General features: G+C 36.0%; 1 protein-coding gene across 1 annotated transcript in view; it reads right to left on the bottom strand.

The window, feature by feature from the left end:
• Window positions 1–18,046, bottom strand: part of Gp210 (nucleoporin 210) — a 134,008-nt gene that overhangs the window by 91,737 nt on the left and 24,225 nt on the right. Inside the window, exons 2-6 of the mRNA XM_081742649.1 lie at window positions 16,726–16,997; window positions 10,852–11,087; window positions 6,877–7,006; window positions 3,773–3,882; window positions 900–1,094 (exon numbers count right to left, since the gene is read on the bottom strand). Coding sequence (XP_081598775.1) covers window positions 900–1,094; window positions 3,773–3,882; window positions 6,877–7,006; window positions 10,852–11,087; window positions 16,726–16,997 — 943 coding nt within the window. The remainder of the gene's footprint in view (window positions 1–899; window positions 1,095–3,772; window positions 3,883–6,876; window positions 7,007–10,851; window positions 11,088–16,725; window positions 16,998–18,046) is intronic.

The raw sequence follows: 18,046 nt of genomic DNA, 5'->3' as shown, positions 1-18,046 counted from the left end.
CTTAAATGATCTACTCTGGTTCTCAACGCTTCATGGAACAAAAAACGTTACAAGTCTGCAACTATTTGCTTAAAATAGAATCTCCGTCCCGTCACTATTAGGAATATTCTTTAGAAATTCATATATATATATATATATATATATATATATATATATATATATATATATATGTGTGTGTGTGTGTGTGTGTGTGTGTGTTTTATCTGAATATATATACTGTACGTGAAAGTATAATCTATAACTTTTCTCTAGTCATACTTCTATGTGTGCACCACTGTTGCGTACAGGATTCCCACTTAAACTAAATAATCGAATTCAAGGGGTTTCACCGTCCAAAATCTATCGATTTTACGGTCGGGAGGTTTACATTAGAATTGAGAAACATGTGACCGGGACATGCTCCATCGGCATTTTCATGACGCAAGTCCTTGCCAGTACGCTCATAACGCACTTACTTAATTACACAGTTTGTGAGGATAATGACAGGGAAGTGGACACGAACCTGAGAAAAAAAAAGTGGAACAATTAGACAATGAAATCAAAATTTATGATGATATAAATATAGACTTCCAAGAACTTATATGAAAAGTTATTTTTCATTGAAGAGTAACTGCGTGATAAGATTAACCTTATTCAATGTGTATCAATCAATTAAGCTGAGATATTGAGAAACTACTTACAGACATTATTTTCTAAGCTAACAAAGTACGAAGTTCAGAAATGTCTTCAATCATGACCGCATTCTTTGCAAACATTAAACAATTTGTTCACATGACACAAAAACTTGATTTAATGTAATACAACATATACAATCTATCATTTTTCCTATTAAAATTCATTATACTATTGCTTAATAATAAGTATAGTATGCAGCTCTATATCGCCTGAGTGCCACCTACCTCAGAGAGATAAAATTTGTGATTATCCTTGTCGTACACTTCAACTACAATCTCATACTTCTGATTTACGATGACAGCCCAGTTTCTATGAGGAAGTATACTCAATGATAAATATGCATGTTTGGCAACTGTTAGATACGCAGTCGGAACTCGCATTCCAGCAACTTCTTCCACATTTTTGTCATGAAGGAACACCTGTAAAACAAAGAGTGCAATATATTACATTATATTACTACTTTTCTTCCCACAGCATTAACATTACAGTAATGGATATAAGTGCAAAATATATAGTTATGGACGGATTAGTCCACCAATATTCATCTCTGCTCAGCATGGAATTAGGACTGATTTCTCAAACTACTAGGCGATATTTATTTACAAGGAATGAAATCGCGATAGCTTGATATCTTCGATATTCCAAGCATCAATCGATATCTGAAATTGTGGTTTTCTTTTAGTTTTGCGTCCCACGTTTATTCTGTGTAGGCTAAGAGAGACGGATAACTATTGGAAGACATAATTATGAAATACTTGATGGAATGAAAATGTGAGAGGAAACTGGAAAATCCACGGACACGATGTTATCCTTCACAAACTCAAATGGCCAGATATCGAACCGGTCCTTCACACTAGAGATGAACACTACCATTAAGCCATCGTGTCCTCTGTATCTGAAATTACGAACTTTGACAATTAATAGCATGTCGCTAATATTGACAGCACTAACAGCAATTAAATATTTGTCCATTTCTCCGAGAAAGCTGTGCAGAAAGAACCTTACTTACTTTCGTTGCTTCCTTCTATTTGGGACTCTCTCGTAGCTAAATGTCTGGCATTTTCGCCTTCAGAGCGGGAGACCGCGGTTCTAATTACCATAGGGCCTAACATGATTCGCATACCATGTTAAACCACAAGTGTCTGTAAAGTTACAGTGAAATATGAATGCATCTATAGAAGTAATGTACGACCTATACCTGCATCTACATAATGAGTGTATCAAGAGTCTCGAGCCATAAGATACCTCCGTTATGACCAAAGGTACGAAAAAACTGAAACAGAGGGAATGCGTTGAAAATAGGTAGTTTTCAATCTAAAATGGTGAAATTTTTCCAATTGTCCCAGCCGTTTGGGCCCCACATTGGTAAAGCGTCCTATGTTAAATGAAAAGGCACAGTTTAATAGATTATTCGAACGGAACGTTAAGGCGATGCAAAAATGACATGGTAAATTGCAGATTATTTTATGAGGGAACTTAGAAATCTCGAACTTGTTTCCCAACTATGTTGTATTGTGAGTACGGTGAGGGGCAAGAACAGCCTGCAGAACTGGAAACGTAGCTTTTCATTTAACATAGAGCGTCTTACCAATCTCAAGCCAAAAATGTGACGTGATTGGAAAAATTCCACCATACTATGTATTTCCAACAACTTTTTTCTCTTTCCATTTTTCGTACCTTTACACATAACGGAGTTAGCCAGTAACCCTGTACTTTTGCTACATCCTAAAATCTTTGCTATATTAAGTACAGAGGTGTATGCAGACATATTTGTGCGTCCGAAGAGGTCCATTTTTCACATCATTGAAAATGTGAGTAAAATGTAAAAGTGTTTGAAAATCATGTTACTTTCAGTGCCCAGGAAGTTTTCGGACACCCAATGTACGCCTCGTCTCATGTAGCTGCGGTGTCCAAAGGGAATATTAAACTGAAAACAAATTACATTTTTCTTTATCATTTATATTTTTCTCTGCGATGATAAACGTACGCATCTCTCTAAACTTCTTTCAAATCTGATGAGAAACAAAATGCTTATTTCACACCCAGCTTATTGTGCTGGGTAACAACTATAACAACCATCATCATCCAGTGTATACTAAAGCTTTCTTTAATTTTAAGTTCTCTAAGTCTAGCCACTGCAGGGAAAAGGTTTATCATGAGTTAACGGTTTAAGACAAAAATCGCTTGCTTTATCAATTAAAAGGTACACACAATTTAAACCAAACAAAAGCTATTTCGAATTATACAACAAAGAAACAAAAAGAAATATGTATATGATGACTACTATCCACACTATTAAAGAGTCCCATACAAGAAACTATGGAAGTATAAAATGTTCTGAGTAGAGAAAAATTACAATAATCAAAACAGAAACAAATGTAAATGTAGGATTTGAAGGATTATCAGATTTCCATCAAAAGTTAGCTATTAGGACAATGAGCATAGCAGGTTGGTACATTCATTATTTTTTAAGACGTAAAAACTGAAAGCGGCACAGAGCTTAAAATGTGAAATGAAATGAAATTTCCAGTATTACAGCCCACAGTTATGCCTTGTAGAACAAAGAAGATGGATGATTAAGGCAAATAAATGATTCTGAAGGAATTAATGGAATAAATTTGTGGGAGAAAACGGGAAAGGATCAAGAGCAAATCCATGGACACGATGTTGTCTACAACAAACTCACAAGGTCTTTGGATCGAACCCGGATCTCTTGTACTAAAAGTGAGCATTTTACAGCTGAGACATTATTGCTTCCTATACGTGTGCCTCAGAGTGTATAATACAAACAACTTTAGACGAAATATATTCTTCCTGAAAAAAAAAAAAAAAAAAAAAAAAATCAGAAAACGCCATGCATTCTGGTTAAGTTGTAGATATTCTTAATGTTTTTCAGGCTCAAAAGTAAATTTCGAGCTAATTCCACCATTTGTGCACGTAATGGACACCCGGATTCATAATTGTATACTAGAATCTACAGAATTCCTCTTTCTTACTCAACTATCGCGATAGGAGTCTCCATTAGCGTATTATGCACGAACATAGGGCTTAAAAGCGTACATATAGTATATATCAAATGTGAAAACTGATTCCTCACCTTAGTCTTCCCGTATTTTTCTGCTGTAGCCAGTCCGGTTGATTTCTCCATAGTTGCTATATTTGGATCTTCAATTTCTAAATAATATTGAGACGATGGTAAAGAAATTTCTGGAAAATGAAAAAAAAAATCGTAGTTTGGTGCGCCTGTAATTCTAATATAAATGCTTACAAACTTTCACAAGGTTCTTCAAAACCATAGTCCTCACACTTTATCAAAGGAAAAGATTCAAAGACTCTTCGAGGTATTTCCAAGACTTTCGTTACATTTTTTTCATACTATGTTTAAAGAAAAACTACCTTATATACTAATCAATTCAAGTACTACTTACATTATACATTATACACTGACTTATAAAATAAAACGTTTCACTCTAATCTAAAATGTTCTGCTCTATAGGAACTAAACGAATTTCTTCTGTGATTTTTTTGTTTCAAAAATACACAAAAAATATAACGTGCTGAAAATCGAAACAGATGGCGTCACCAGCTTAATTTCACACAGACAGAGAAATACTCTGTATTTCATTTGTATTTTTCTTAAAAATCACGTGAAACATCGCTTCAGTATTAACACAGTTCATAAGGTGATTACAATTTTCTGACATTTCGTCATTGTCTTCAAACAAATAATTCTCTAAGAAATAATGTTTCATAAATTCCTTTACAATAGTTCCATAGAAAGGAATATCTCACAATGGGAAGTGTAGCAATATTATTAACTTATCTATGAAGTTAGGAAGGAATGTTTAGTAACAATTGAAATTGCCTGATTACTAAATTCACCTAACTGGGGGTACAGAACATGATTCCTTTCCCCGCGCGCAGAATAAACTCGCCAGCAAGCGCGTTTGGTTTCCTCGCTGGGCCGAAAATCTCCATTCAAACAAAGTGTTTATGTTTGTTTTCTCACTGGGTCAAAATGATGCTAACAGTGAGGCACTTTTCTGAGCGTTACATTATAGCCCTTTACAACGCACAGTTTAGTGTTTCAATGATCAGGAAGCACTAATAGGACAAAACCTGTAACATAACCTGACTTTATTCAAGAATGTGATCGGCAGGTAAAACAGTCCGTGGGCCTGCTTTCGGTCATCCAACAATGGGGATGACAACCTGGCCATGCACACAAGCCATCACCAGCATGCAGGCAAAATTTCAAATAATGCCCATGTAAGAGAATCCTCCAACTCAAAGACATATAGCGAATCGTCTAAATGTGTCTTTGGAAACAGTCAGACAACATCTTCCGCCCATGACTGAATCTTGCGGTTTCCATCCTACCAATGCCAACGACATGAACCCAAGTGTAACGATAGGAAGCTGTACGACCGGAAACTGGCAGACCAAAACTAGTTGTAGGTCGCTACATTGCATGAGGCGTGGTTACACCTTTACGGCTGCGGCAAACTAAGACCCATCATGTACTGAGACAAAGGCACGAAGTGATTTACAAAGTGGATCTAAGCATGCAAAGGATTTATGGTGGTTGCCGGCTACTGTCACCGAAGCAAACTGAAAATTCACATGGTGGAGATCTGAAATCAATCCGCAGTACCAGGAGATCCAAGGCCGATCTACGAGCAGGAACTGCCGGAAATGTATGGAAACGAAGTTTTGATGTATTGCAATGTAATTATTGCGAAGTTTTTAAAATTCTTAGGGACGATTTTTAAAATTTTACTCATAACTATAAAGAAGATTTAAAGTATTGAATTTGTATTGAACTGTATATGAAGATTACAAGCCTCATTTTATAGAAAGCAAAAAAACAAAAGTCACTTGGGTGCACATAGCCAAGGACTAAAGTCGTAAATAAACCCTGGTTACTCCCTTGACGTATGAAACTAAAAATATGTATATAAAAACAAGAAAAAAATAACAAAAACATTTTAAAATTCTTATTGTTAAAGTCAACTGGAAAATACGGAGGCGTAAGGTGAAGCATTTTGTTTTAAAAAAATTCCGTAGTAAAATATCACATTTTGTAAATCACATTGTATTGTTATGACGTTAAACAAGTTTAAATCACGAGACTTACTTTCGTATCAATCCGCTGTGTAAGTTGTATAACACACACAAATTACTCTAGTTGTGACTTTTCTTACACCATGATATAACGCTACCGATGCAAAGGGTTATTATCAACGTCTATCAGACTACAGAAAAGTACAATGACAACCTATTCTGCAATCGAGAAAGGATTAGCCAATGAAGAACGCTGAAACAGACGACCAGCCAATCAGCATGTTCGATATAATTCACAGATACCCTCAATATGACTGTTATGAAATATACCATATAATTTCCATTTACTCTGCCTGTCAGCTATAACTCCATCTGGCGATAATCGATGTAACTAATTGAAAACTCGTAGAGTAACTGCTTATGTTTTAAAGTTAATCTACAATGTTGCCACATTGTAAATGCCTAGTTCTCCGCAGCGGCTGAAGGAGGCCGTGGAAAGTATTTCATCATATAGCATTTTCGCTTTATTTTGACCTGTAGAATAGTGCTCTGTGGTCCGTGGTCGTCATTTTTAGAATACCCAATACATATATAAGAGGCTCATTTTGTTTTTTCTTTATGATCGCTAACGCCTTTGTCTCTCGCTATCGTGAATTGGACTCATGAAATATATATACAGAGAGAGCAAAATCACCCATCACATCGTTTGTTCTACTTCGTTGAGAAACTAATGCATCTCCCATGTTTTTCGGACATTGTACCATCAGATTACTATTTGTTCCATTCGTTAGACAATTCATCTGTGAAGACGATGTTTCCAAACCGTCTAAGAGTTTACGCACGAATTTAATGCTTACAAATATCATGATTTAAATATCGGGGAAAAGTTGAATGTTCTCTCGAAACATTTTCAAAGATATCCTAACAGTGAACAAGTCTGAATTACTATGGTCCAATGAACAAAAACATCGAATTTCGCCGGAACTACCAGAATGCTTGTTGTAAACCAAAAGTTTGTATCAATTTGTTGCTATTGCTGTAACTAAGTAACACTCGTAGAGTATCAACCAGCATTATTATTACGAAACTATTACTGCCATTTATATTACTTACATAATTACTATAACGAAACCTTACCTGTCAACTTTCCGTGTTGAACTTGCATTATTCGGTATTGTACAGTACAACCAGCTAACAAATACACATCTGGTGGATCAATGATTAAATTCGCTACTACAGTCAGCTGCACTTCAATCGGCTCCACGTTCTACAAAGGAACAATACAATAAAGACAAAGGAAGCTAAGAACTCAATTATTACAACAACAAATGCAACCATTCCACACTGCAACGGTTAAAGTTATATCGTCCCATATTCTTGCGCCCCTTCCTCTATGTCAATCACATTGAATTCGTAAACGTGATAACATATTCAAATTTTGTGAGCCAAAATACCCTTATATATCAAATCTCCTTTATTACCTGCCACGGATTTACGTGATCCTAGCAGCTGAAAAGATAAATGTACAGTGATACTTTGGAATCGGAATTTAATACATTCCAGCTCCAAACTGTTCGAGTTACAAAACATTTTTTCCCTCTAAAACAACAAAAACAAGATTAATCCGTTCCTCAGTCTCACGAACTCGAATCTTTAAAGTGATTTTAACAGTAAATACCTTGATTTCAAACGTAAAATATTACCAAATAATAATAACTGAATAAAAATGTAAATAAAATTAAAAGTATAAAAATAGCACAAATTATACGAGATGCTTTCACTACAGATTCAGATGAACTGAACGACAAAGCGTATGGGTGTTCCGAGTGGTTGAGAAATGTACATACACACAAACAAAACGTGTTGGGCGTTAGGATTCCAGGATAAAAATTTGCTCGAATTTTTTGTTCGAATTTCAGAGGCATTACTGTAATAATAACGGAAGGGGAGGAGATTCTCCTTTTTCTGATTAAGGGGTGGAATTTTTTCAAAACCCATGCTTACTCAATCTTCAGTTTAAGGGAAGTATTTGTACAAAAAAATAAAGTTCCTAAGTCTATTTTTCTTTTCTTTCCCTCTTCTTTTTGTGTGTTTGTGATCTGGTGAAAGGCAAGAAAAACTTTTCTCGGAGTAAAGTTCCGAGAAATATCATTTAAGACGATTACACAGACGATGTTTTCTACAACGTATTGTTAAGTACAGTATATTAACGAGATCTCATTTGTGTACCAATGCCTTGTTGTAAATATGTTTAACATTTAGTTTGGTTGCATTAGTTTGTGATAAGTATAATTGTGCTTGAGTTTGATTTTGATGCATAATCTTCCTATGTAATTGTGCGTATGTACGCGAAATTTTCTGAGTGTCTCACGCTTGAAACTTTAATTTGTTATCTATATTTTTCTTTAGCGCCCCAACACGGGAAAAAACCACCGTTTGTAAAATGGCCAAGTTTGAATTCGGAATATTCTCATAATACGCCCGACTTTTATAAAGCTATTTCTGTCCCCGGAAGTTTCCCTGAGAACCTGTCATATACTATAACTTGGTTTGGCCTTCACCCGGGAAATCCTTGTGACATTCAGATTCTCTATCGGAGCCGGTTCTAGGCAATTTGCCACCCCTACAATGGCAACATTCCCCCTTTCTCTAGAAAGAACAAATGTTAAAAGACCATGATTTTAAGTATGTTATCCCATCATGAACAACAAAGAGGAAGGAAACTGCACTCGCACTCAGAAAAGCCTGAACAAACAAATAAATCTCGTTGTGTTTGTTTCTTTTTTCCTTCTTTAAATAATAATCTATTACGTTAGTGAAAAATAAAGCAAACACACCTGCAAAAGAAAGATTGTAATTCTTCTTATAGAATTCAATATCGAGCTTCAATCTCAATACATCAGTTTGCAATTCCAGTGAAACTTGCCCTTTTATTTTTATTTCTAGATTTTCCTTCTACATCTGTTAAAAGGAACTTGTTTGTAACAAAGACAAGACTAGTTTTCTTATCAAAACTGTGATAACTAATTAAATGGAACAGGTGTTCGCTACTGTTCGAGAATTGAGTTCTTATATTTGATAACAATCAAGCAATTCATGCTGGGATTTGTTTGACCATTTGCTTTCCCACTGCCCATGTGACCTTAAACTAAACCGACTTAAACATGATTTATGAATGTAGTATTCAAATAGGTCAGCTTAGTAAATTTAACTACCATCAAAATGAAGTCTGTTTCCAACAATATATTTTAAATAATATAAAATAAACACACGCTGAACATGACTGCACTTATTTAATATAAAAACACATTTACACGTGACGTTTCGATCTTCTAGCCAAGATCATCAGACGTACACTTTGATGTACACGATGAGGATCTTAGCTAGAAGATCGAAACGTCACGTGTAAATGTGTTTTTATATTAAATAAGTGCAGTCTTGTTCAGCGTGTGTTTATTTTACTGATTTTATTTGCAAGACGTATGATTATGATCGTGTGTCAGTTTAAATAATATAGTTATGACAGATTTTGGCGCCTTTCGAGACTTGCCACCCCATGCAAATGAACGTGTTGCACATACGGTAGAGCCGGCCCTATTCCCTATAACGAGAAACTCATATAATTTAAAGAAATTATTTTGTTCCCCAACCCTTCAGTTCGCTGGACACTATTGGAGTTAAAATTGTCTTAAGATTGTTAATTAAAAGTTATAATTTTTTAATACTAAGTCTTACTGCATATTAATAGTTTGTCCACGAAGTAACTTGCGGTTACACAAATATCACTACTCAAATCTAAATGTGCTTACTGCCCTTGTCTTAATAATAAACAGCAAATCCCAAATTGGAACAATAATAGTTTAAGTTGCAATTAAATCATTACAATGTATGTATTAGTGTAGAAAGACATCAATATTACTGCTGAAATCTAAATACGGTTATGGTCCTGTTCTATTTTAAAATAATTAAATTAAAATGATGTAGTTTTTAAATTGCAATTAAATCCTCACGATAGTTTTAAGCTTTAAACGCCGAAGGACGCAACTGTTGCATCAAGGATTTAAACCTTAATAGCCCAGCCCCTAATTAAGCAAGGAATGTAATTTTGGTACCAATATGTTTCTGAAAGATGAAGCTTGACGCCGATATGCATCTTATGTATGTGGGGGTACCACGGTGGAGAGGGGGAGTAAATTTTGTGTTCTTTTCCATCAGGTTTTTCTTTCCGGGGGATTCCCCCTCCCTTAGGGGTACTGTCAAAAATTGGTATATGAAGGAATGAAGTAGTCCACTACACGCTAATACTCTACGAAAGTACTTGTTGCTTATATGGGAGGAGTAGAGAAGAGGCAAATTTGGCCAATTGTTTTTGAGTCTCAGTTTTTGACGTAAAATACATTATCTGGACGGTTCCATATAAGACAAGATATCTTTTCATTGAATTGGTCTTGAAGCATAATTCTTGTTTCTGTGTTTTCTACGGACAATAATGAAGAAAACGCATATAGCGTGGTACTATGCGGGGAGAGGGGGACAACGTGGAGGTCTGCAATAGCCCTTCGAAAATGATATACAGGGCGTTTTTATAGGAATTTTGTACTGATTCTTTTCTTATCTCGCTTTGTATTGCAGCAATGGCTATCATTTTTAATATTATTATCACAAGTGTATTGCCTACACATTAGCTTCATTGTGTTGGCGTAGAGTGGCTGTAAGGGTTGCCAGGGCTCCTAAAATTATTTTTTTTCATCTATTTTTTTTTTTAGAATTTTTTCTTTCTTCTTCTACAAATACGGCGGGAATTACATACGTGTTACCTCGTTGGAATCAGTGTTCCTCAAGTTTTCCAACGAGGTATCAATCATTACCTTGTGATAATTAGGAGAGTCACCAGAGCCCTCAACGTGAGTCTACGATCTCGTTCGAATCCCTGCCCGGCGAATAAAGGTTAAATCTACAAAGTGCCTGCACGCTAGCGCTATCTATTGGATACGAAGCAGTGAGTACTGATTATGAATTAGCGTTACTCACAGGCTGAAATGTAAACAGAAAAACTAAAATATAACCTTTAAAAATAAACAAATCTTGTACTAGATATAATATATTCCTTACCTTATATTCATCATACGGTAAAGACACAGAAACTTTGGCTGTGCCAGTTTTCAAGCCTTCTAGTAGTACCATGTATCCTTGCAGTCCTTCTCTTTCGAACATTTCAATTGCTGGTGGAGTTTTATATGGCGAATCCTTAAACCTTATAAATCTCAACACAGTATTGGCATCATACTGTCCCACGGCACCAAGGCTCCACTGAAAAGCCACTCCTTCTAATGTGCTGAACTCATTTCCTACAAATTAAAGAAAGAAAAAAGAAGTGAAACATGTTAATGTATCATCGTTAAACGCAGGATGATGTCGCTAATATATCCCTAAGTCCTAATAAGTCTGATGTTAACTTTATTTAAAACTTATAGAATGCAATATATATATATATATATATATATATATATATATATATATATATATATTGCTACTGTTTTCTGTATTCTTAGTGTACTCTGTATTTTACTAAATTTTATTGTATTATACATCTGCTGACAAGTTTTAAACCTGTTAATTTATATTGATATGAAAAAAAAATGTCATAAAAACTCTTTAATAGATCTGAATCTGAATAATAATAAAGATTTCTCGTGGCTAAATGACTACTTTCTAGTTTTCTCGACCTTTGCGCGAAATAACAGGTTAAATTTACAATAGAAATACACGTCGATTGGATTTCATGTTAAGCTATACGTTAACCAGTATCAAACATCCCATTTCCAAGGATAGTTCATATATCTTAATTTCTGTGTTACAACATACCAAGTCCTTATGAAAAAATGAATTCCACAATTTTACGTATATTTACTGTACTTTTCACTATATTTTTATTTCTCTTTTAATACGAAATGTACAGATAAATATTTGAAAGCAAGTTATGAAGTATAGAGTATTAAGTACAGTTTAATCCAAAATTCATAAGAAGTTGTACATGTAGAAATAACTAACTTTCATAGTATCACGAGAACATCGAGATTGATCGAAATTTTTATAATTTCGAAGATTATACATTGTATTATTAAAAGTGAATGTCACCCGGAAAAATACCAAACTGTGAAAAATAAGTTATTATTGGTTTGGTTAAAAACAGGAAGAAGGACACCAGGAAACTGAATAATACCCATACGACAAAACAATTTCTTCAGTGAAAGTGTAAAAGCTGTGTTTTCTATGCATACGTCACAAAACTATTATTTCATAGTCTAGAATATACTGGCCCGGAAGGACATGAGAAAGAAAAATAACAAATGAGGCAAATATAAAAACTCCTGGTTTCTAAACCAGGGTGTTCAGTTTTGGATGCAGGCTCGTTCAGTCACGTTCAGCCTTGTTCAGTCTTAGATCGAGTCTCGGTCGGTCTTGGCTCGCTTCTGCAAACGCGGTTTAGTCTCGTCTCGAGTATACGCGAGAGTCTCGTCTTAACGCTTCTAGGTTAAGTCAGCAGTATTGATGGACCAGAACATGTAAGTTGTGTATTTTATGGTTTTTCTTAATTTCACACATCAGTATGGTCAGGCAATGCAATTCTCACAGTCCTCGTAACCGTAGGTTATGATAAACCCGAGTAGTAGTATAATAACAGTAATAATAATAATAATAATAGCAGTATTCTATTGTAATGCTATACACTCTTTGATTTGTATATCAATCTATGTATCGCTGATGGATAATTACGTCTGTTATTTAAAACATTGAGATAATGCTAATAATCTATTTACAAGTGGGTGACTTACATATTAATCCGTTGTCATTATCGGGTCTAGAATAGCCCTGTAAGAGTCACACCCACATCTTGTGTAGATAAGATCACATAATAAAATGAGATAGCAAAAGGTAGATTATTGAGTAGTCATTGTTCCTCATAAATAACTATAACCCCTTTCTCCCACGTCAGGTTAAGTGAGTATTAGTATTCACATAGTGAGTAAATACTATATGACCGAGGTAAGCACGAGTAAGTGATAGATATGGATAAATAGGTACTGAATAACCTTAATCATCAAGATAATTGCCAATATAAATTATCACAATATCAGTGATATAATTGTGACATTATCTATGATATGGCTCCCCGAAATGAATAAGAGGACTTATGATTGTACTGCCTGAACATAATTATGTGTAATGCATAAACCTTATTTCTATGTGTAGTGTTGGTTACTTAAACTTGTGATTCGCTCTCAGTGCAATTTTCATATTTCATTTTGCTACTTTCACTAGTTAACTATGGCTAATACTCGATCACAAAGTAGGTCTAATAGTGCAACACCGGTTTCCATGATCCTTCCCCCTGTCTCCTTAGATGTATTTTCCGATGGACCGTCTGAAAGTGTTGACAGATTTTTGGCAAATTTTGAACGTTTGGCCGAGATCAACGCGTGGACACCCGATCGGATTAAAGCTATCTTTCCCACATGCTTAAGTGGACCGCCTTTGTATTGGTACAAGACACAGGAAAAGTCTTTACGTAACAAAGACTGGGCGGGTTTGAAAGCAGCGTTTGAGGAGCAATTTGGGTCTTGTCAGATACCATTAACAGCACTTAATGCCTACAGATCGCGAGTTCAAGCCCCGGGCGAACCACTAACGCACTACTTATTTGAGAAGAAGTTCTTGGCAGATAAGTACAATCCCACCCTTCCCTTTAAAGATTTTATGGCAGATGCTGTTATTGCTATGCTTCCCCAACACATGCATTATTTTTCTCAAAAGACGTTCGCGAATTTTGAGGCATTAATTAAGGAAGCATTTACCAGGCAGAAGGCTGACCTGTTATTACACCAGCGCATTGCGGAACAACAGCGGGTCGTGTCATGTGACCCTCAGCTTTCCCCAGTGGCCCCGCAAGCTACTGCCAACGCCACTGTATATTCTACTCCCCAGGTTAGGCAAGCAGACCCATACGCCGAAATAATGGACAAGCTGGACAAGTTACAGCTCCAGTTCAATTCCCATAAGGCTCATGTACACTTTGCAGAAACTTCATCCAGACCCCCCACCCCCCGCGCAACTTCTCCTGCTCCGTCCTATCAACAGGATTACCGCAGAAGCCAGGAAGCATGTACCAATTGTGCTAAGTGTAATCATCGGCACGATAAGCCTCCTGCGCCAAAAACTAAACAGGGCAACAAGAACAAGGAATCGAACTCGGCCCAGCAGGCCAAAGTAAAGAACCAGAAGAACAAGAAGAAGCAAAATAATACATTTTCAAAAGGCAATGATAATTACCACGCGTATTATGGGCAATTTCCGCCGGCATACCCTCCGTATGCCCCGCCATATCCGTATTACGGATACCCCCCACCGACTCCTTACGCTTTTCCACCCCATCCCCCTCCCCCGATAGCCCAACCACCTAAACCGTTCGAACCTGTTCCCGATCCAAAAAACTGAATTTGCCTCAGGAGCCTTTAGCTCCTGAGCCAGCCCCTTCAAGTCCATCTCAACCGCCAGTCCCTAACCACGATACCTTATCTCCTACCATTCTCACCCTACCACTACAGTCTGAAGGCCAATTATTCTACGTTCAGGGTTCGATAGGGAACGTAAGTTGTGTATTTTATGGTTTTTCTTAATTTCACACATCAGTATGGTCAGGCAATGCAATTCTCACAGTCCTCGTAACCGTAGGTTATGATAAACCCGAGTAGTAGTATAATAACAGTAACAATAATAATAATAATAGCAGTATTCTATTGTAATGCTATACACTCTTTGATTTGTATATCAATCTATGTATCGCTGATGGATAATTACGTCTGTTATTTAAAACATTGAGATAATGCTAATAATCTATTTACAAGTGGGTGACTCACATATTAATCCGTTGTCATTATCGGGTCTAGAACAGCCCTGTAAGAATCACACCCACATCTTGTGTAGATAAGATCACATAATAAAATGAGATAGCAAAAGGTAGATTATTGAGTAGTCATTGTTCCTCATAAATAACTATAACCCCTTTCTCCCACGTCAGGTTAAGTGAGTATTAGTATTCACATAGTGAGTAAATACTATATGACCGAGATAAGCACGAGTAAGTGATAGATATGGATAAATAGGTACTGAATAACCTTAATCATCAAGATAATTGCCAATATAAATTATCACAATATCTGTGATATAAATTGTGATATTGTCTATGATAATAGCATTCATGTGTAGACAATGTCACAACAATATCGATATTTCAGTTGCTTTAATCGAGTAACCACTGTCAGGATTCAACACCGGGTTAAATCATATTCTGCAATAAGTTCTTCACACGTTTAGTTGCAACAACACAGAGGAAATGATTGAAATTATACAACATCAATACGATCCAATATTTGCAGACCCCAGTTAATATGAAGGTATGAACTTTTTATTCAAACGTTTAAGAATTAGAAATCTATGTATCAAAATGAAAGTTTTCTGTCCAAAGATGAGATGAAAATATAATATTAAGCCTTTTAGCCCGTACCTCAAAATTTCTAACACGAGAAGCCATAATATACCAGTGTATGGAAAAGAAAACTGAGGAAACTCTACCAAGAGACCAATATGAACTCCGCAGAGGTAAGTGAACACGAGAAGCCATACTAAGTCTCAGACTGGATCATTGAAAAAGCACTAGAGGCAAACAAGTCTTCTCGCTTTTATCGATGTGAAAAAAGGATTTAACAACGTTGAATGAAAAATTTTATTCAAAGCTCTAAGAGACCTCAACGTGAACTACGAAGATCGACAAATTACCTTCCAGCTGAACAAGAAACAAACAGCGTTAAAAAGAAAACAGAGGCTAAAAGCAAAAATGTTCTAAGGGAGTGAGGCAAGGGTACGGATTATCACCACTGCTGTTCAACATCTAAATCGAAGCACTAAAATAACTCAGGGACAGAAACATTTGAAGTGTTAAAATTAATGACAGGCTTTATAGTTCTGTATGCTCTACAGATGATACAGCCCTCCTGAAAGAAAATGAAGACGACACGAAAGACTCCTTAGGAACTTTAAGCAAACTGTTAAATGAGATATGTAAATTGAAAACACATAAAAACAAAACCGAAGTAATGCATGCATAACAAGAGATGAGAGTACTGATGTTTGGGTAAATCGAGAAAAGTTGGCCAAGTAAAGTCACACTAGTACCTAGGTAGCTTAATTTCATCGAACTGAAGGAATGAGAAGAAACTCAGAGCCACGTTAGTGCAAGTTAAAGGAGCTTTCAATAAGACAATAAAATTACTGACATGTAAAGCTATCATTACAGATATTAAGAAACATTTTACAAAAATCTCTATATGATGTGCTGGAATATACGGATCTGGAAGTTGGACACTCCTAGAAAGCGACAGAAAGAAAATCAGAGCGTTAAAAATGTGATGTTGGCGCCACATGTTTGGAACCTCCTGAATGAGCAAAGTCAGAAATTGGGTAGTGCTGAACAGAGCAAAAGAAGCCAGATAGCTAGTAGAAGCAATTGTAAAAAAAAAAAGGAATTCATTGGCAGCCAATCTTATGTGATACTCAGATTGGTGCACAAACTTAACTGAATTAAGTATCTCCTCCGGGAATCCAACATAAGAGTCACGCGTACAGAGAAAACGCACTTTAGCCACTTAGCTACACATGGACAATAGTGGTGATTATGGATGAGTGTACAGTGCGTCATTTCGATTTCTCAAATGCAGGAAATTAGACAATGTGTGTACTTTTAAGCGCAGCTGAGGTCGGATGAAATGTCGCTCGGGCCAGTACGTTCTATATGTTGCTAATGGGTCAAATGCTATCGCATCATCGTGGTAAAATATTACAATGTATCATTTCCTTTTCGTCTTAAAAAAAAAATAATAGATACTATTTAAAACTTCGGGTTTTTAGATAATATTAAGGAAATCTTACCTTGATCATCGTATGCTCTCACTTCAAAAGCTTCTGGCGCTTCTTCTATGAAAAGTTCTCTCGTTGTCGTAATGATACTCAGTTTCTTGATGACGTCCACAATTACATCACATCTAAAAACTTGACCAGAATGTACCTCCTCCGCCAACACTATGGCTGTATTCCGAGCGCCTTCTTTTGAAATCGCTGATACGATGGCTTTCGAAGAGCAACCTTCCGTTGGGTCCACATCCACTGGGATAATCTGAACAAGATCAAGCCTCGAAACTGACCTAACGTTAAAAATAAATATTAAATTTAACAAAAAAATCGATCTCTATTTCATATGTTACAGATAATAGTTATCCCACTTAAGACAACTTACTTTAGAATACAGCCTTTCTATGAAAAGAAGTACAGAATAGTTTAACCATATATTAAGTTCAGGTATGTATTTCAACGCACTATTTTCTATTAAAAACTTTTTTTTTTTTTAACCTTTGTGGTGCGTCGTAACGTCTAAAAAGCTGCAATATTCCGTTTGACTTTATTCCTGTCAACTGGCGAGAATGTTATTACTCCGGGATGATTTCTTGAACTGTTACCTATTTCATTTTCCTGTTTTTCTTCTGACAATGAAAAAACTGCTCAGCGACAAATTTGAACTTCAGTAGTTTGATTATCTGGATGAAGTTCAATAGTAAGTATTATGACTGAGGGTGACCATTTGTAAAATGCGAATTGAAACGCTAACTGTAGGAGTGGAAAAGAAAGATACAGTAGAGTTCCGTTTAACCGAATTTAATGCAACCAATGGTTCTTCTGTCAGGTGTCTCTTGACCTTTACAGTACGTGTGCTACAAATAAATGAGGATGGGAGAGTGGGTAAGTACAGCCCAACCCATCGTAACGATGAACTCACTCTTTCACAAATAACAGTTAGACCGAAAAAAATACTGTTCCCATTGTTGGTGTTTTTAAAATAAAAGTCACGTACAAGTAAAGGCATATTTTTAGCGAATTGGTTAACCCGAAAATTCGGTTAATCGGGACTGTACTACATATAAGTACTATTTACAACCAAGTCAACAGAACACAAAAAGGAGGATGTGCTAGCTTCGTACGACATTTACTAATAGATTTGTACAAGTGTTTCTAAGCCAGTATAATTGGTAAATTTTCTTGTATCTACGTTTCCGAGTACTGTCGTTGTCCTTTTCCTAGACAGTCATAGGATAAGAGGATATACAGTGAGTCTAGCCTAGAAATTCATGAAGTTACCGAAGAAAGTGGCACACAACCGAAATCATCTAATAATAAAGATTGTACTTTTTATGAATAT

Source organism: Thermobia domestica, chromosome 16, assembly GCF_964235325.1.
Source record: "Thermobia domestica chromosome 16, izTheDome1.hap1.1, whole genome shotgun sequence".
Lineage (NCBI taxonomy): Eukaryota > Metazoa > Arthropoda > Insecta > Zygentoma > Lepismatidae > Thermobia > Thermobia domestica.
The sequence above is the reverse complement of the archived record's forward strand: the minus strand, read 5'-3'. Positions and strand labels throughout refer to the sequence as shown.